Below are 21334 nucleotides of genomic sequence, written 5' to 3' on the forward strand. Positions count from 1 at the left end.
GATTAATAATTCATAAAATATTTAAGCCTACCACAATTTACTATTATCCTACAGAAAAGAAAATGGATAGAATAAAGTTACTTTAAAACCTTAAGTTCAAAGATTTTTCTTTTTTGAACTTGAGAAATTACCATTATCTTAACTAGCTGTCTTTTGGCTGCATTAGCACAAAGTAAAGTAAAAGAGAGCCTGAGGTTGAGGAAAATGTTCATTTCAGTGGTTACAAATATTAAAAGTCCACATGGTAAGATTTTTAAAACAATTTTTTAAAGAGAAAGAAACATTTACTGAAAAGAACCACATAACTGAAGTGGCAAGGAAATGAGACCGTTACTTTAGAAATATCCCTTTGTACCTGTCTTTTACTATGACCTTCGCTTGCTCATCAATTTCCATCTCTTCTACGTCTTCATTCACAGTCTTAATGATCCCATTTTCCTTGTTTTCCTCACTTAACAGCTCATACCGTCCACTCTCTAATGCTGATCTCCAGATGTGTCGATCTGTAACCTGTAACAAAACCCAAATTTACCAACCTGGAAAAATGGCATATGTGGTTCCTAAGAAGTATGAGATTCAATGTACATATGAAAAATTCATGAATATTCTAGAACAGATTGTAAATCAAAAAGGGATCTAAAACGGTTACTAAGTGGCCAAAATGAAATACGTATCATTCATAGATGGAAGTTTTAGCACCTCACTCTTTATATAGGGAAATCATAAACAATTCTAAGATTGGTCACCTGAGAGTAGCAAAAAAGTGACAGATGATAGCAAAGGAATGAACAGAACACACATATCAAGCATGAATTACTTACAGATTTTAAAAAGGTAACAAAGAAACCAATAAACAAACCAGACTCAGCAGAGCAGGCAGGAGCTAGTCAAGGAAGAAGAAAATATCCTTATACATTTTAATATCTCGGATGAAAATACCATAAAACAGATACTTAAAAAATACTAAAAATTAGTATTAAAAAGGTCAATTACATTCTATAAATTCTGTTTAAGAAAGCAGATAGCCATAGAGTATGTTTAAGGAAGATCTCTACCCATATATAAGTATTTTGATACAGGGGACAAACTTAATTTTCACAAAAAAATATAGCACTCCCATGTATTTATTCAAAACACACATGCCTTGCCTATACCAAATAAATAAACAAATATGACCAAAACTTTGGTAATTAGGTAAACCAAAAATGGGAACAGGTACAAACCTTGATTGCTCCTAATGTTCCTTGGTAGATTCTGTCTTCAATATCCAAAAGAAAATCTCTCAGCCTCAATTCAAGCTGTCTTTCTGCGGACATCTGAGCTGAATCATATGCAGTGGAAGACCTTCCCCGACTATAGGTTGGTTTGCTATCAGTTTGAGGTTTGTCTGAAATAGTTATCAATACCTTTATTATGATTTTCTTACTAAAAAATATAATGTCCCCAATGTGATGGCTATGATAGTGAGATAACTGATATAAAAACACTTAATAAATCCTCAAGTGCAAAAAATAGGGGGTAGTGGAAATGTTTGCACATCAAGTATCTGATAAGGAATTCATGTCTAGAATATCTGAAGAACTCTTACAACTCAATAAAAAGACATTCCTATAAGAACAGGCAATGAATGAATATGAATAGACTTTTAAGGAAGACATACAAACAGTCAATAAGACCATGAAAGGATGCTCGACATTATGAGTCTTTAGGAAAATTCACATAAAAACCAAAATAAAGTACCACTCCATACCTCTAAAATGGCTGGAATCTAAAAATCATCAATAACAAGTGTTGTCAAGGACGTGGAAAAATTCTAACCCTCAGACACTACTGGCAGGAATACAGAATGGTGCAGTTGCTTTGGAGAACAGTATGGCCATTCAAGTGATTATGCAGAATTATCATATGACCCAGTAATTTCACTCTTAGATATACACCCAAGAGAAATGAAAACTTATGTTGAGACAAACACCTGTACATAAATGTTGACAGCAGCATTATTCATAACTGCCAAGATATGGAAACAAAAGCAATAATATCCATCAACTAACATATGGTTAAATAAAATGTGTTATATATTTATAGAATGGAGCATTATTTGGTTATAAAAAGGTATGAAGTACTGACATGTGCTGCAACTTGGATGCACCTTGAAAACATTATGCTAAGTGAATGTCACAAAAGACCATGTACTATATGATCACATTCATACAGAATGTTCAGACAAGGAAATTTACAGAGACAGAAAACAAATTTGGGGTTTCTTTTTGAGGTGATAAAAATGTTCTACAATTGTTTGATGGCTGCACATCTGTATATAATGAAAACCACTGAACTGTACACTCCAAATGTGTGAATTGTATGGTGTATGAACTTAACTCAATAACGCTGTTAAAGAATTGTGATCTATACTTTTTTTTAAATTTTTTTAATTTTTTATACACATATATTTTTATCCCCAAGGGTACAGGTCTGTGAATCGCCAGGTTTACACACTTCACAGCACTCACCAAAGCACATACCCTCCCCAATGTCCATAACCCCACCCCATCTCCCAACCCCCCTCCCCCCAGCAACCCTCAGTTTGTTTTGTGAGATTAAGAGTCACTTATGGTTTGTCTCCCTCCCAAGAGAACTAAAGTAGTCATGACAATATGTCCCTAAATTTAAGAGTTCTTTACCTAGAGAATCTCGTTTATAATGAAATAATGAAAACTTATACCCGAAAATGCCTTACTGCTTTCTCGTATCTGTTATTAATGAACCGGCCATCATATAGGAGCTGCTGCTGCCTGATCTGCCCTTGCAGCCAATCTCCAAAGAAGTGATCACTAAGGGAACCTGTCCCTAAACCCTTAGCGAAAACCCTCAGTGACCGCACTCTCACTATCCTATCAAATGCCTAAAATAAGGTTATCCTTAGTGCCTTGGTTATTGGGTCTACTGATCAGAGAATGAGATCAGGAAGAGTATGGATCTTTGTGCACTGCCTTTCCTCATAATCCAAATGGAACCCAGTGAAATAAATCTAGAGAACCTTGTTCCTCTAACTGGTAAATATTCTCTAACTTGAAAACTGAGAGCACGGTCCAAGCGAAAGAGGAGGTGTTTTAAATATAGCTCCAAGACTTTGACAGATGTTTAAACCTGAACCGGAGATTATGGGGAGAAAGAAAGAAACAGTTTTCAATGAAAATTTACCTGAAAAATGAAATTTCTCTTCAGAAAAATGGGCTAGCTGGGCACATATTCTGCTCTTCTCTTGCAACAAAGTTTCTTTTAAGGCACTTTCTCTATGTCCTCTAGAATTAAGAGCTTCAATGAGCTGGTCTAGTTGTTCACAAGAACTGTAAAAGCACCACCGATTTGGCTTATGCACTGGTTTTGGCAGCTGCACAGAATCATCACATGGACCCTGGTCAATGTTGGAGGTAGATTCAGACATCAAAGACTCTCCAGTTTTAGTGGATACCTGAGGATCTTGAGACTGTACACTATTCTGAAATGATGAAGGTCTAGGCAACAGCATGTCTTCAGTGAGACCGGAATAATCCTCTTCAATAAATAATCCAGGAATAGAAGGGAAAATCCAATATCGCCTATACATGCGGTCTCGGCCCAAGGGAAAGATATTGGTACATGCTATGGCACTTTGGATTTTTTCCAAGAGCTCTTTCTCTTTCCGTTGATGTTCCTGTTTTAAAGCTTCTTCCTCATCAGCAGTAAGAGGCTCTCTTGTTACACAGCTGACTTCTTCTTGTCTTATAAATTCTTTAAATCCATTTTGTCGCCTTTTCCCTATGGTTTAAACATTTGACCATCACCCATCATATTTTAAATTTTCATCAGAAAAATATCCAAAAATATCCCAAGTTACTAAGTATTATGGACCAAACTGAATGCCCCCAAAATTCATAGGTTGAAATCCTAAACCCCAGTGTGACATATTGGGAGACAGGGCCCTTGAGGAGATTTTAAGGTCAAGTGAGTTCAAAGAGTGGGACCCTAATTCAGGACTCGTATTCTTTTAAGAAGAGAAAGAGACCAGAATGCTCATTCTGTTTACTTGTGGGCACAGAAGAGAGGTTGTGTGAGGACACAGTGAGAAAGGGTTATAGCGAGCCGGAAGACACCTCACCAGAAATCAACCCTGCTGGTACCTTGATCTTTCACTTCCAGCCTCCAGAACTGTGAAAAAATACATTTCTGTTGTTTAAGCCACCTAGTCGGCGTTTGTTTTGTTTTTTGTTTTTTTTTTTATTATGGCAGCCTGAACAGACTAATATGCTATGCTGATAAGAAACTGGTACAATAAATATGAGGGACACACTTTAAACTGCAATCTCTATACCAGAGAGTGAGGCAACACTGCAACATACGTTTGGTCCTTTCTCTAAGGCAGGAGTACGCAAACTAACTATTATAACGGGCTGGCTAGTAAATATTTTTAGGCTTTGTGGGCCATATGGTTTCTGTCACAGCTGCTCAATTGCGCCACTATAGGCATGAAAGAGCCATAGACCATATGTAAATGAACAACCGTGGCTGGGTTCAATTAAAACTATGGTCACTGAAATCCAAATTTCATATCATTTTCATATTATAAAATATCATTCTTTTCCCCCAACTATTTAAAAATTTAAAGATGTCAAAACCAGTTTAGTTAGATTATATAAAAACTGGCAGGGCAGATTTGGCCAATCGGCTAGTTTACTAACCACTGATTTAAAGTAACAGAACCCCTAATGCTTAGTTGGGTACCTAGCAATTCAAAAGTAGGGCATTTCCCAAAAGGAAATGTCTCCCCGGGAGGTATAGCTATGAGAAACTTCTGATCAGAGATGGAAGTAGAGCGTTATATGTAACCTCTGGGATAAATCATTTTGGAACAGGAGGATGGCAGCAAAACCGTAAGGATGGCAGTATGAACAAGGCAGGAAGAGCCTGGATTCCTGGAGGCCTACCTGGCCTTGTGTGGCGTGTTGAAGTAAACTTCTCCTGTTTCAATCACTGTCAGATTGCATAGATGGTCAGGGAATCATTTCTTCTATCTCTTTTGTTTGAAAGGGTCTGTATAAGATTAGAACTATCTGCTGCTTTAAAATTTGGGAAAATTAGGGTGCCTGGATGTCTTAGTCCATTAGCTGTCTTAGACTCAGGTCATGATAGCAGCGTCCTGGGATCAAGTCCTGCATCGGGTTCCCTGCTCTGCAGGGAAGCCTGCTTGCTTCTCCCTCTGCCTCTCTCTCTGGCTCTCATGAATAAATAAATAAGTAAATAAAATCTTGAAAATTTGGGAAAATTCACCTATAAAGTTGTCTAGGACTAAAGTTTCTGCTATAGGAAGATTTATTTTATTCAGAGAGAGAATGGTTGGGGGGCAGATCAGGGAATGGGCAGAGGGAGAGAGGGAGAAAGCAGGCTCCACGACCAATGTGCAGAGGAGCCCAACGCAGGGCTAAATCTCATGACGTGAGCCAAAACCAAGAGTTGGAAACTTAGCAGACAGAGCCACCCAGGCGCCCCTCTAGAAAGGCTTTTTTTTTTTTTTAAAAAAGATTTTTATTTATTTATTTATTTGACAGGAAGAGATCACAAGTAGGCAGAGAGGCAGACAGAGAGAGAGAGGGAAGCAGCCCCCCAACCCACCCACCCGCTGAGCAGAGAGCCCTATGTGGGACTCGATCCCAGGACCCTGGGATCATGACCCAAGCTGAAGGCAGAAGCGTTAACCCACTGAGCCACCCAGGCACCCCTCTATAAAGATTTTTTAACACTGATTCAAGATTTAATGATTTAGGACCATACACATTATACATTTTCTCATGAATCCATTTTTATAATGTGTATTTTCTAGGATTTTGTTTATTTTTTGCCTCCACTTTCAAAGTAAGGATAAAACTTATATATGCTATATATCTATATAAAACTATATATGCTATCCCCTTATCTTTAAATTTCTACTTAATCTGTAGTTACATTGCTTCCCTTTTGAGTCTTCACCTTATGTGAACACCCCTCCCAAATCAGTTTCAAGAAAGATTTGTCTAGTTTGTATTTTTTCCAAAGAACAAATTTTTGGCTTTGCTATTCTCTTCTATTATTTCCCATTAATTTCTACTTGTACCTTTTGTTTCCTTTCATCTGGAGGGATTATTCTGTTTTCTACCTCTAACTTCTTAAATGAATGACTAGCTCAATTTGCCTTTCTTCTTTCCCAATATGTAATAAAACTAGAAATTTTCCTCTAAGCAGAGGGAGTATCCAACAAGTGTTAGTGAACAATACTGATTAGTTTTTTTTAGTATAGATTAGTATTAAATATTTTCTAGTTTCCATTTATGGTTTCTACTTTGACCTATTATTTAGCAGTGTGTCTTAAAATGAATCAAATGAGGCCTTTTGGTTTGGATTTCTAAATCAATTGCATTATAATCAGAAAATGTAGCCTCAATGATATAAATTTTTTGTCTACTTATAATAACTACTTAGCAAATAAAGTAGAAAAAAGATATGAAATTATAGGCACAGAATAAAGTTAAAAATCTTCAATAGTTGTCAAATGAAGATGGTTAAAGATCCTCAGAAGTAATTTGTATCAACAACTTTTAAAAAATATATTCCCTTTGATCGAGCAATTCATGCAATTATTCTAAGGTAGCTGATTTTCATTCTCAGCCATATGGTACCAATTATAAGCATTCCTGACCTTTGTATTTCTAGCAGCTAAATGGCACCTAATGCACGCTGAGTATGCTGTAGAATAAAAATTTCTATTTGGCCTAGTATAAAATAGTAAATACAAAAACTCCACAAAATTTGCTAACCAAAAGTTGAAGTTATTTTTTATTTTAATTTTTTTTTAAAGATTATTTATTTATTTATTTGACAGAGAGAGAGAGAGATCACAAAGTAGGCAGAGAGGCAGGCAGAGAGAGAGAGAGGAGGAAGCAGGCTCCCTGCTGAGCAGAGAGCCTGATGCGGGACTCGATCCCAGGACCCCGAGATCATGACCTGAGCCAAAGGCAGCGGCTTAACCCACTGAGCCACCCAGGCGCCCCCAAAAGTTGAAGTTATGAGAAACTGACCTATTAAAACAATATGAATATTGTCGCTCCTCCCTCAAGTATAAATGACATGAAAATAAAGACTGAATGTAACTTCTAAAACCATTTAAGAAAACGGTCACCATTTAAAAAACTTACCACAGCTATGAGGCGGGCATTTAAAAAGCAAATACACCTTGGAATTACAAATGAAGTAATCTCATACATATTTCAGGATAGCTAAATTATAAAGTTCCTTATAAATTAAAAACAAGCAAGCAAGCCCCCAAGAAACTTCTCTATTACCTCTTCTGCCTCTTTTATGTGATCCTGGGTCATCTTCATCTTCAGTGACTGTGTCTTGATCAAGTTCCTTTTGCTCTATTTCTTTGCTCTCAGTGCTAGTATCAAAATCTTCCCTTTCTTCCTCTCTTAAGGAAAAAAACAAAGATTATTTTCATTAATGAACATATAATTCTATTCATGAGATATTTATTGCCTGCCTATGAAGTGCTAGCCATTATGTTTAGGAAGTAGTGGACAAAATGACATAGAGTTTATATTCTCAGAGAGATAACAGATAATAACACAATTAAAAAATTAAAACATGTAATAAGTATTAAAAATGAGAAATTCAAGTTGCTATGAAAGCTTTTCAAGGATCAAGAAAAAAGTGACATTTAAACTTTGAGACTAGAGAGACTAGGGAGGGGTAAGGTGGCAGGTAAGAAGAAATCTGCTAGAAGAGGGGGTAACATGCAAAGGCTCTGAACTGAAGAGAAAAGGAAGGAGCTTATCATTTTGAGAAAAATATAAAACAAAAAGAAGTAATCCAAGATATGGATGAGAAAAAGGTAGGGTTAGATCATACATACAAAAGGCTTTGTAGGGCATTACTTAAAAAGCAATGGGGATAAAAAGTAGAAGAGTTTAGAAAAGGGAAATGATAGGATTGGAAAGCACTTTGGTTGCTATGTGGAAGATGATCTGGGAGAGAAAGTAGATGGGGGGAGACAAGACGCCACTGTAACAGCCCAGGTAGCTTGGCTGGGAGGTGATGGTTTGCTGAGTAGAAAATAGACAAATAGTAGAGAAGAGTAGGCTGAATGAACACATCAGATGTTTCATCTAATCCACTACACTGTCCAAATTAAAACTAAAACTGTATGCACCTTGAAATAAGCTCCACCACTTATGTTCTTTATCCAGAGGTTTGCAAACTCTAATATGTTTAGGAGCCAGAGAGATAATATAAATGAGTGAGGCTAGATGAGGATTTAAAAAAAAAAAAAGAAAGAAATGGTAGAATCTATAATATGCTTATTTTCCTTTTTTTCCAAAATGAAAAGATTACAAGGAAAAAATCTTTAACTACAGGAGGTAATGAAGAGTAACCAAACTTATTGTAGTAATTATTTCACAACATATGCATATATCACATCATTATGTTATATACCCAAAATGATTAGTACAATGTTAGAAGTCAATTATATTTAAATAGAACCTGAAAAGGTTTATAAAATACAAAAAGAATATTGAGTTGTAACTCACATATCCTAAAATTACCATTTTAAAGTGTACAAATTCAGTGGTTTTTAGTATATTCACAAGGTTGTGCAGTCATTACCCCTATCTAATTCCAGAACAGTTTCATTATCCCAAAGAAAACCTCTGTAGTAGCCATTAGTAGTCACTTTCCATTTCCTCTTCCCTACTTCCTTGGAAACCACTCATTTACTTTTTGCTGTAGATTTGCCCATTCTGGACTTTTTATATAAATGGAATCATACAACACATGGCCTTTTGTAACTAACTTCTTTTAATCAGCATAATGTTTTCAAAGTTTATCCACACTGTAGCATATATGAGAATTCTATTTCTTTTTATTGCTGAACAACATTGGGCTGTATGGGTATAGCACCAAAGAAATACAACGTTTTATTTATCCATTCATCAACTGTTGGACATTTGGGTTATTACTTCTTTGGCTATTAAGAATAATGATGCTGTGAACTTTTGTATATACATTTATGCGTGAACATTTGCTCTTAATTCTCTTCAGTATACACCTAGGAGTGAAACTGCTGGGTCATACGGTAGCAAATGGTTCAACTGTCTGAGACACTGCCAAATTTATCCAAAGCAGCTGCACCATTTTATATCTCTACCCGCAGTGCAAGAGAGTTCCAATTTCTCCACATTCTCACCAGTACTTCTTATAGTCTCTTAACTGGATTACAGCCATCCTAGGGAATGTGAAGTAGTATCTCATTGTGATTTCAATGTGCATTTCCCTAATGACTAGTGATGCTGAATGTCTTTTCAATGCTTCTTGTATATCTATTTTCTTTGGAGAGATGCCTATTAAAATCCTTTACCCATTTTTTAATTGGGTTGTTCTTTTATTGTTGACTTATAGGAATTGTTATATATACTGGATATTAAACCGTTATTAGATACATGATTTGCAAATATTTTTTCCCATTCACTGTGTTGTCTTTTTACTTTCTTGACAGTGTTCGTTGAAGCACAAAAGTTTTTAATTTTGAAGAAACCCAATTATCTATTTTTTTTTTTCTTTGACTGCTTGTGCTTTAGGTATCAGATGAACTTTTCCAAAGTATCCAAATTCCATTTCTTAAAGTACTGTTGATGTGCATATAAAATACAGCTGTTACAAGTTTTTGATCTATGACTCTAAGACTAATAGGCATTTTTATGTGCATGTTTAACTAAGAGTCAATATACGAATTTCAGAATACTGAGATTTTAAAACCTTCCTTTGCAGATTTCATAAAAAAATTATTTTTGCAAAATTTGAACAGAGTTTGCCCTCTACAATATGCAAAAATTCCCACTTGTCTTCATAGCCAATTTTTGTCCCAAATATTTTCAAATGCCAAGAGTACTTAAGTCACTAAATTACTTAAGGTGCTTCTACCTTCTCCCTGTACCATCTACTAAAACCTCCAATTTCATCCCTGTTCCTCAATAAAGTCAGAGGAACTTTGGGAAATACACTGTACAACTGTGATGGTGGTGGTAGTTGTGGTGGAGTGAGGGAGTTGCCACTATTAATGCTAGAAATGTACTACTGGTTAAAAATAGCCTATTGAAGGCTTTCTGGGCAATTATCATTTACAACATTAATTTTATGAGAAAATCAATTCTAGATTCCCTGAAAGTATTTTTTAACATAACACATGTATACTTGAGAACTGTATATATATATATGTAAATTTCATAGGTCCACTGGTATAATTATTATGTACCTATAAACAAAAAACTAGAAAACTTGTTTTTAGAACTTCTGAAAAGCATTTTAGAGGTTAAGGTGCTGATTTTTATTCTTTATGTAAAGCCCAGTGAGCACTGTAATTCAAACCATACCCAACAGATGTATCTGCAGCTGAGTTTCTCAGCTCATCTTCCTTCAGTTTCTCTTGTTTCTCTTTCATTTTTTGTTCTTGTTCCTTCAGTTTTTCTTCCTTCCTTTTACGAATTCTGAAAGTTAACATAAAATATTATAGTCTATTTGATGGGAGATAAACTTTTAACTTTCAGCATATTGTTTTAATCATAAAATTATAGAAGTGCTCTAAATGTTATCACAAATTACCGTGTAGTAATTCATTTATAACAGTTAAGCCATCGAACATCAGTGTGAGCCAGTATCGCATTACAGTTCAACGTGAAATATCATTTTAGATGCAAAGAAATAAACAGCCTTCATTAGCACAACTAACTATAATTATCTTTTACCTAGCAGCTGCTTCTTCCCTCTCTTTCCGATGTTGTTCTGCTTTTAACTCCCGGAACTCCTGCTTTGCCTGTCGTAATATATCAACATAATCTTCAATGAAATCCCTAGTAGAAACTAGGGTCAGTAGTTTCCCACAGAGAGCATGAAGTATCTTCATTTTTTCTCCTGTCAAAAGTGGGTAAATAACTTCTGTATCATCAATGGCAAAAAGGAATTGTTTGAGAAATCTTAATTTGTGGCTCAATGTGAAAAAGCTTAATAAAGAATAGAAAAAAGTCTCTGGACCAAACATGCCAATGGCATGTTTTCAGAAAAAGCACCTCTGAATCCAAATTAACAGATACATGACATACAAGGTATTTCAAATACAAATAATTACCATATAGACCAATTAAACAGACATAAAAAACTTTCTAATGACAAAGAATTTTTTTCAAGTTTTAATATTTAGGCTCACATAGGAAGTTCAATTTAAAAACTAAATTATTACCATGTGAATTAAAAAAGGGCGACAGGCAAATCGGTACTCTGAAAATACTGCACAAAAACACTACTACAAAGTATAATAACTATGTGAATGTTAGGAATGAAGGCACTCTACTTTTATTATATTTATTATATCTTTATTATATGTTCTCTTAAATAAGTATATTAAATTAAACTCTATGTATTTGTGCATTGTAATTTTTTATCCAAAAAAGGAAGTGAAAAGTAACTTCATCTTAATTTTATATACCCTTTCTCATACCTCAAACACTGTTCAAGCAAATGTTAGAATTTAGCAGCTACAGCTTAAATTTCTGATATACTGACAAATAAAAGTTCTGGCTAATTCTTACTTATCCTTCTAAATTTAGTAGATTAACCACAAATTTTTAAAGTAACAGAAAACCTACATGAAAAAGAAAAGAACATCAGAAACAGCTGATATGAATATCAAGAGTAGTCTCCACCAGGGTCACTCTTTGTATTCCAACAATTTTTTTTTTTTTTAAAGATTTTATTTATTTATTTGATAGAGCACAGTTAGGCAGAGAGGCAGGCAGAGGGGTACGGGAAAGCAGGCTTCCTGCTAAGGAGGGAGCCCGATGCAGGGCTCAATCCAGGACCCTGAGATCATGACCTGAGCCAAAGGCAGAGGCTTAACTCACTGAGCCACCCAGGCGCCCCTTCCAACAATTTTTTTTAAGGATGGTTCTCCTTCTCTTTTAAAACGGCTATCTGAAATTTCTCAGCAGGACCTAGTTTTCTAGGCTAAAGAGAAAGAGGAGGGGAGGAAGTGGGCAGATTATACCGATTCCAACTTGCAAAGCTTACCTGGTGTCAAATCATACACTGAAGTGCTTGCCAGTTTCTTCACGAGACTGGGGTTGCTCAAACGCAGCTCCATACAGGCGTCGTCTGTAGCATCAAATCCTCCTCGCTTCTGATATCTATACTTTGCATTTGCTGACGTTACATCAGCACCTGAAGCTAAGATGTGCAGTCTGAGGATTTCAGAGAGAGTGCAGCTATCAAGATCCAAGCTTTTCAAACTGCAGCCTATAGTTGTTAAAAGACGAAGTTGTCATTTAGAATATCAGCAATAAACCCTCAGCAATGTAAAATGTACCTTTATAAAATTAAAAATAAAAAGCCAAACAACAAAAAAAAATAAAACCCACACATACCCTGGTGCAACTGCGGCCACGCAGCTGCCAGAGATGCAACTGCAGACAGTGCAGATTTTGTGGGGTCTGCATCTTCATCCAAAGCCTCTGTTAAATCTTTAAGGAAATAAATACTTTATTCTAGTGAAAATCAAAACTGGAATCTTTGGGAATAATGCCTTTCTAAAATGATGAAAGAAACAGCAAACAGCTTAACATGCGGAACCTCAAAAGAACCAACGCTAGGTACAACAAGCATCATTCACATGCTGCCTAGTGTCCACCTTCAACTAGAAATCCCGAGACACGTACTGCACACTCTTATTTCCTTAGTTAACACAGAAGACAATTCCAAGTTACCAAGTTACAAGAAGCACGTATACATTCCCCCCAAAATGGTACAGTGCACTTTTAAAAACAAATCTCTTTGCTCAATATAACTTTAGAAAAGTCTACTTTGAAAATCAGAATCTCTTTGAAGATCCCCAATCTTATATAAATTTTTTAAGATCGAATCATAACGTATGGGTTATAATCACAAAACCAGCACAGAAAAAGAACTAAAACAACTTTAAGGTAGAACTTCTGTCTCTTAACCACTGATTTATCCTCTTCATTTAAGGTTCCTGTTTCTACTTTGAAAACTCTCCAATCTAAGACACAACAGGAAGAGTTCCCTGCATTTTCTAAGTAAACTGCTTTAATTCTGAAAGTCATGCCTGGCTTACAAACATGACTACAGAGTAAATCTACTGACACAAATTGTATAAAGCATTAGCATAAGCAATTATTCCTAATTATAATACATAGATGATAAAAAAAGATTAAAGTGTCAACCATGAAAAAACTTTAAGCTTACGAGAAAACCTGTTGTTATATCACAGAATGGTGGGGATAACTTCAGACTGAGTCGGATAATACATATTCTAGGCTCAGCACTGCCAGTCCCCTAGTTTCTAGATGTGCAGCCTTCAGACAAATCACTTAATTGGCTTCCTTCTTCTTAAAGGGGTGGGTCTCGATCAGCAGTTTTTAAATTCTTCCAACTACGTCTTAGGCATCCAAACAAAAGAGATAAAAGTTCCCTTGTTCAGTGGGGTATGGAGATGATAACCCTGACCAGACATCTTTCCAACTCTCCTGCAGGGGCCCCCAGGAATCCCTGTACAACTCACAGTACTCCATGGATTAGAGCTGGAAAATCGCTGGGCAAAACTCCATCTGTGGTTCCTTAGCCTCCTACTATGTTCCCCTTCCGAAAGTTCACAAGCTGACAAAATGAACCTCAGAGAACAGAACTACTGTCCTTTACTAAAAGGAAAAAAGCAGCTCTGGGATCATGTCTGATTACAATCATTGACAATTTCATGGCAGCTAAAGCATAAACACTACTACACAGGAGAAGTTATCTGACTGAACATTGCATATGTGCAGAAGTTTTTCCTCCCAGGCCATGAATCCAGTCCAAATGACAGACATTCTCTTCCTTCTTACCAGGGAAATACTAGAGCTAAAACTTCTTCAATTTTCACTTTACATGGAAAGCCGAAGAAAATTAATAGGCACTCTAAAATTAGCAATAGTCTTAGTTACAGAACTGTAAAAGTGGACTGGCCCTCTTCCTTTGCAGCAATCACCACATTCAACCTATTTTATCTGTAGTAACTTTTAACTTCCTAGGACAAAGTTATAAAGGCCTTAGGAAATGGACAACCAACAAAATGACAGTTTACTTTTAATTGTTTAATTGTAAACTAGCATGTTAAAATATGTGTTTTTTTACAAAAAATTTTATTTATTTATTTGTCAGAGGAGGGGAAGGGAGGGAAAGAGAACATGAGCAGTAGCATTAGGCAGAGGCAAAGGGAGAAGCAGGCTCCCCACTGAGCAGGGAGCCTGATGTGGAGCTTGATCCCAGGATCCTGGGATCATGACCTGAGCCGAAGGCAGACACTTAACCAACTGAGCCACCCAGGTGCCTCAAAATATGTATTATTTAACTCAATTATCTACCAAATAGGACTCTCAAGAAAGTGTATTGTTACTCTAGGATTTGCTTAGAGACAGTCACTTGGGTACATCATACCAAGAGAATATAGTTGCCCTTGAACAGCATGTGGGACCATGTATAAGTAGATCTTTTAAAAAAGACTTTTTAGGTACTTATTTATTTAAGAGAAAGAGAGAGAAATTTAGAGAGCAAGCAGGGGGAGGGGCAGAGGGAGAGGGAGAAAGAATCTCAAGGGAGACTCCATGCTCAGCGCGAGCATGATGGGGGTCTTGATCTCATGACCCTAAGATCATGACCTGAGCTGAAACCAAGAGTTGGAGGCTTAACTGACTGAGCCACACAGGTGTCCCTATAAGTAGGTTCTCTCTCTCTCTTTTTTTTTTTTTACAATATAGTACTGTAAATGTGTATTCTCTATAACATCTTCTTTTCTCTAACATACTTTATTGTAAGAATATAGCCTATAATACATAAAAACATACAAAATATGTGCTATTTAACTGTTTATATTATCAGTAAGGCTGCCAGTCAACAGTAGGCTGCTAACAGTTATTTTGGGGGAGTCAAAAGTTATACTTGGATTTTGGGCTGGGGGTAGGGAGGGTTGGTATTTCTTTTTTTTTCTTTCTTTTTTTCTTTTTAAAGATTTTATTTATTTATTTGACAGACAGATCACAAGTAGGCAGAGAGGCAGGCAGAGAGAGAGGGAGAAGCAGGCTCCCTGCTGAGCAGAGAGCCCGATGCGGGGCTCGATCCCAGGACCCCAGGACCATGACCGGAGCCGAAGGCAGAGGCTTTAACCCATTGAGCCACCCAGGTGCCCCGGAACTAAAATTTTTAATGTAAGATGTAAAAAATTGTTGGTCAAAATTTCCAAGATTTGATATAAAAAAAGATGGATAATTTTATAGGCAATGCTAGGGAAACAAATATCCCAGTTTTCAAAATCTTTGCCATATTATGAGGCAATATAGCATAGCCAGTATGAGGCTCCCAAGTAGGCTGCCTGAATCTGTATCCCATCACTTTCTTATTAGCCATATGTCTATGGGCAAGTTAATTAAACTTCTTAAGTCCTAAGTTTTTTTTCAGTAATGGCAGAAAATAATTATTAACAACCTACTGATGTATTATACCTATCTATACCATAAGGATGGTATGACCATTAAATGAAATAAAGTATATATAGTGTCTTATGTCACTTTCTTTCAGAAAGAACTGTGGGGAAGCTTTTTTGTAATGGAGATAGGAGAACATAGGTAAAATAACCTGGGGGAATAGCCTAGGGTCCTTACTATAACTGAAATAACTATGTAAATTGTAGTCGACAGGACAGGGAAGTAAAGATTGGAAAAACTCCAAAGCATTTTTTCCCCTAATACTTAAATAAATAACTTCAAAAGGAGCATTAAAACCTTTATTTAATGACCAATACTCATTTAAAGGTAGATCTTGCATTAGCATGTATAGATTAGTCCTCTATAGGATTAGAGCTATAAAAATTACAGATCAAACCAATCATGAAAGGAAAATACAATGGCAATACAAACACCAATAGTTGCATATATTTTCTTTAAACTAGCTGATTTTTCCAATATAATTTCCTTGTCACCCCATTTTTTGTCATCTGTACAAAACTACAAAATTCACCCGCTTCAAATCCTGTATTAAATACAAATTTAAGGTCAGAAATTATGTTAAGGTCAGAATTTGATCACCCTGTAATGTTATTGGTCATTAAGACAATCTAATGGCTATTTGCCACATTTTCCATCTTAGATAATTCATCTTTAGTGCTGGTACTTGTTATCTTAGAAAATATTTAGACTTTTATAAATTGTTTTCTTTTCTATCTTCCCTTTAGTAGAGTCTCATTTTATGGACTAAGTCATCTGATGACAAATGGGACAACACTATTAAAATGACCTTGATAAGGGACCTACTATGGTGCTTAGCACTCAAGCTAGAGAATATATTTAGTTTGAACTCAGGCTGTAAAATAAAAAGAAAACCAACATGAGATGCGTAGTTATTATAATCCTGTTGCTTTAGGGCCCAGGCATAAAAAAATAAGCTCACATTATCTGAGGTCAACAATACTATCTGAATGCAAGAATGTCCCATCTTTTTGTATTGAGAATGCTAACAAAATGTCTCCCAAAAGTTATTTCTTATTGTGAATTTTTATGCAATACATTGAAGTATTGTTTAATAAGGCTTCTAATAAGGCTTCTTCCATTTATCTCTCATGTGACAAGGTTCACGGAGAGTATAATTCAGGAAGCCAAATCGATCTCTTTTTATACATGCTTAACAATTCCTCTGATTAAGGTAAGTCCTAAACAAAATAGAGAACACACTCTATTTTAAAAATAAAAAGGGTTTCTTCAAGAATTAATCCCATGTTAATATGTACCACATACTGACTTTAGATATTTAAGTGCATAGAATTTAAATAGCAAAATTTCTAGGTCAAACTGTTGGTAAAATAAAAAAATTAAATTTTACTTAACTCTGATCTACAAACTATCACATCTGAAATGAAATCAGCAGAGTATTTTCAATTTAAGTACTGGTAACAATTATTAAAGTATTTCCTTAGGTGGGGGCAAAAAAAAAAAAAAAAAAAAAAAAGAATCAGTGCCATTTAGCAGAATCTCTTGGAACTAGATACTGGTCAGTGACATCTATAATGCTCCTAAATCACAAGTGAAATCTAAAAGAATAAAAAGGAAGATAGATTGTGGGGGAGGGTAGATATTTTAAGGTCATCGGATGCATTAAACAAAGTTTTTATAACAGGATGCATTAAAACAAAGTTTTTATAAAACAACTGATAATGTATTGTTCATATATGATTCCAGAACTGGGAGACTTGAACAGTTATATTTTATAACTGTAAAAGCGAGGTTAATTTTAAGTTAACCTTCAAAGATCAGTTCCAAAGCTACAAAGCTACTATCAATCAGCAATAATACTGAATTCTGACCTTTGGTGTCAGCATCCGTTATTTGCTCTTTGGCTACTTCCTCTTCTTCTTCAGCTATCGCCTGGAAGATGGCAGTCAGGAAGAAAAAAAGCAATTCACATAGTGGGCCTTCACTGTCATTTCCTACAAGAGCTTCCTCTAACACTTCTGTGAATAAAATGTTTAAAATGAATTTAAAGTTCTGTTCATGTACTGAAAAAACAACTCCATTGGAATAATAAACATTTTAATCAAACAGCCTATGTAATTATTTTAAGTGTCCATTTATCAAAGTAGAATATTATCCAAGGTCAAATCAAAAAACAATTTATAATGATTATAATAAAATACAATAAAATCATAAGCCAAAATCACTACATTCAGGAAAGTCAAATTAGCCTCAGCAGATCAATACCATATTTCATTTTAAGTTTAAATTTCAGGTACAAATTAAGGCACATATTAAAAATTATCATTTTATTCTAATTTGAATAACAACTCAAAGATTTGTTATTGTTGCCCCACTGTTCTCAAGAGCTATGTGAGACATTACTGTTAACAAAGTAGTGCAGAGGAGAGGTAATCATTAGTATCAGGAATAATCTTAATATTGTATCCAAGTCATAAATGTTATCTAATTTATCTTACCTAAATGAGCATTGTTTAGACCTTCTTGATCTGCAAGGCACAATGATTCATGCCTCACCAAGTTCATAGAGAAACTGAGAGAATGTGAAATGAAAGCCCTCCTGAAGAATACACTTTTATTAAAATAACAGTAGCATCATAACTGTGTCTTTGAGGGTCTTTATTTTGATTTTAAGAAAGTTATTTTGCTACTTAACAATTAAAAATCCAAAATGAGACCCAAAGCCCTTCTCAATTAATGTAGTTCTTACATTGTTTGTAAGTACAATGTTTGTACAAAGTACAAGTACAGAGTCAATATAGAATGACAAATTAAGGGAGGCAGTAACTTGTCTCTAAATACAGCTGATGTCAATTCCTTCCTTCCCTGCACTTATGCAAACCATGACAATGTCAAGAAGGATTCCTTCACTATTCACTATTCCTTCACTCCCTTAAATCCCAGCAGGCCTGACCAATGGAATATGACAGAAATAAGGCTTGCCAGTTCCAACCCTAGCCTTAAAGAAGGCTGGCAGTTTCTGTCCTCTTCCTTCTTGGAGCCCTTAGCTGCCACATTACAAGTAAAGGCTACCCTGATGGAGTGGGATGTTCATGGACGAGCACTGAGGCACCAGGCCTATGTGGGAGGAAGCCATCTTGAACATGCAGTCAGGTAAGCCTTCAGATGACTCCAGACCCAGCCCACTTCCTGTTACCACATGAGAGATTCCAAGAAACGGGTGGACAGAGAGGTCCAGTGACTCTACAGAACTCTGAGATATATTAATTTTTTATTTTAAACCACTAATATTAGGGTGAACTATTAACACAGCAATAGCACTTGCCTAAGGTTACTCCCTCAGGAAACTCATCTTGAAGATCAAAAAGTTCCCCAAAAGCATTAAGAAACTCCAGAACCATCAGAGCATCACCAAAGATTTCAGGAGGTAGTCTAGTCTTCACTGGAGTTGGTTCTGGAAGTTCCTGAAAGATTAAACAATTTATGTAACTGTTTGAGTTATATAGTGGAGAAAACTGTAAAAGGTAGATATATACTCTTTGCTGAATAAGATTTCAGGTAGACTAGTGGTTCATAACCCTGGATGTTTATCACAATCACCTTTGGAACTTTAAAAATTATAGATGTCTTGGCCTTATTCCAGCTTTAGTAATTACAGTCATTAGTGACTTTTTAAAAATCAAGCTAAGAACAACTTTGAGCTGATGTGTACTTCTGACTACATTTTCTAGTTAAGAGAGACTTTTAACCTAGATTCTGAGATCAAGGCATTATTAGCTACATCAATATTATCCTCAATTCAGGATCTTCTTAGGATATGGAATAGAAGTAATCCACCATCTACTGAACGTGGAATTGGTTCCTTACAAACTGAGATGCATGATAATACTGGATTATTAACAACTATACAAATGACAAATTATGTCTGCAGAATGAGAATCATTTTTGAAGTCTGTTATAAAACACTAACAGTGCTGCTTTGGGACTCTACCTATAGCATCTGCTTAATTGACTATTTCCTCTCAGTTCAATATGATCCCGCTGTTAAAAAGAAAGAAAAATTTAATTAGCAAAGCCACATAAGGCATGTAGAACATAGGTGTGAAACGTCACATAATATACTTATACCTTAAGATCATCACATTCCATATCTTCTCTAGGTTTACTCCACTGTTTTAAGTATTCCATATATTTTCGCTTTTCTTCCCGTAATTTTTCTCTTTCCTAAAACAAAAGGTTAATAAAATTTTTTATAAGAATTTTGTAAGACAGCATCAGCATCACCTGGGAACTTATAAGAACTACAAATATTTGGGCCCTAACCCGGACCTACTGAACAAGGAACTTGGTTTGAGACCCAGGAGTTGATGTTTTAGTAAGTCCTTCCAGTGATTTTGATGCATGCTCAAGTTTTAGAACTACTGATTTAGAACTACTGATACAATGCCTGTCTAACACAACTGCTAAAAAGATGGAAAGGTCTCATACATAGTAGCCTGTGGATAAATACTAGTGCAATCTGACACTGCCTACAGGGGCTCTTCCATTTCAAATCAATTAAATCCTGACAAAGTAATGAACAAATTATTAGAGTACCTAAAATAAAACCTCCTCCCGTATTTCTAGTATAGTTGTTATTTTCAAGATTCATTTAAGTCTAGCAGCCTAAGGATAGAGGGACCAGGAAGTAAAAGCAGTATTATCAGAACACAGTTGGTAGGTTTCTTTTTCTTTCCATCCAGACCACTTCTCTTGCTCTCTTGGTCTTTTGATAAATACACTTATTTCTTGGTTCTTGTATTTGACACTGGAAGATAAATAATGACCCTAAAAAGTCTCCAATAATGCAGAGTGTAAAGGAAATATTTTAAATTGATTACAATTTATAATTACTTTCCAATAAATATTTAACATATGTTAATATTATTCTCTTCCTTTGAAATTTAGGACCCCTGGAGGTAACAGATGGGCACTTATCAAATTTTCAACATAAAAAGATAGTTACAGAACTAATTCTGCTATAGTAAGTCTTCCCCTCCCTGCCCCAAATAATTCTTGTAGCATGTAATAAGATGGGTATTCTTATTCACTGTTAAGAGTGAAAATAAGCACATTTAGCAAACACATACCTATGTACATTTTAAAAAATGTTCTTAGCCTTTGACCTATTATTCTACTTCCTAAAAATTTATCCAGGTATATCATCTAAAAACATTAAAAACTTTTATTCATAAATTTGAACAGGGTATCATCATTTATGAGCAAAAAATTATAAAGTACTTTACTTGTATCTATTTGATTAACTATTATGCAGTCACTAAAAATCCCACCTTACTTAGTTTACTTAATAACATGAAGGGATTGCATGGAGCACTGGGTGTGATGCATAAACAATGAATCTCGGAACACTGAAAAAATAAAATAAAGTTAAAAAAAAGAGGAAAAAATAACACGAAGGGATATTTCAATAATGTTAAAACAAAAAAAATTACAAAATTATAAATCCTGCATTTCTTTTTTTAAGGCCCAGAATTAAGATTAAATATAAACTGAAGTGCTAAAAAAATGCTATATTTAAGGGCACCTGGGTGGTGCATCTGGTTAATCATCTGACTCAGTTGGGGCTCAGGTCATGATCACAGGGTTCTGGGAACAAGGCCTGTGTTGGGTTCCACACTCAGCAGGGAGTCTGCTTGAGATTCTCTCTCTCTCTCTCTGCTCTTCCTGTTAGTGCTCTCTCTCCTTTT

At 35.5% G+C, this 21334-nt stretch overlaps 1 protein-coding gene across 2 annotated transcripts in view; it reads right to left on the bottom strand.

The window, feature by feature from the left end:
* BAZ1A (bromodomain adjacent to zinc finger domain 1A) overlaps positions 1 to 21334 on the bottom strand; it is a 92978-nt gene that overhangs the window by 18000 nt on the left and 53644 nt on the right. Inside the window, exons 9-19 of one of the 2 annotated variants that reach the window (XM_059181894.1) lie at positions 19716 to 19811; positions 18913 to 19051; positions 17459 to 17605; positions 12480 to 12575; positions 12127 to 12351; positions 10809 to 10974; positions 10437 to 10550; positions 7353 to 7477; positions 3202 to 3798; positions 1224 to 1387; positions 356 to 510 (exon numbers count right to left, since the gene is read on the bottom strand). In XM_059181894.1, the coding sequence (XP_059037877.1) occupies positions 356 to 510; positions 1224 to 1387; positions 3202 to 3798; positions 7353 to 7477; positions 10437 to 10550; positions 10809 to 10974; positions 12127 to 12351; positions 12480 to 12575; positions 17459 to 17605; positions 18913 to 19051; positions 19716 to 19811 (2024 nt within the window). The remainder of the gene's footprint in view (positions 1 to 355; positions 511 to 1223; positions 1388 to 3201; positions 3799 to 7352; positions 7478 to 10436; positions 10551 to 10808; positions 10975 to 12126; positions 12352 to 12479; positions 12576 to 17458; positions 17606 to 18912; positions 19052 to 19715; positions 19812 to 21334) is intronic. The other variant, XM_059181893.1, reaches the window with a different exon arrangement.

The sequence above is a fragment of the Mustela lutreola genome, chromosome 7 (assembly GCF_030435805.1).
Source record: "Mustela lutreola isolate mMusLut2 chromosome 7, mMusLut2.pri, whole genome shotgun sequence".
NCBI classification, from domain to species: Eukaryota; Metazoa; Chordata; class Mammalia; order Carnivora; family Mustelidae; genus Mustela; species Mustela lutreola.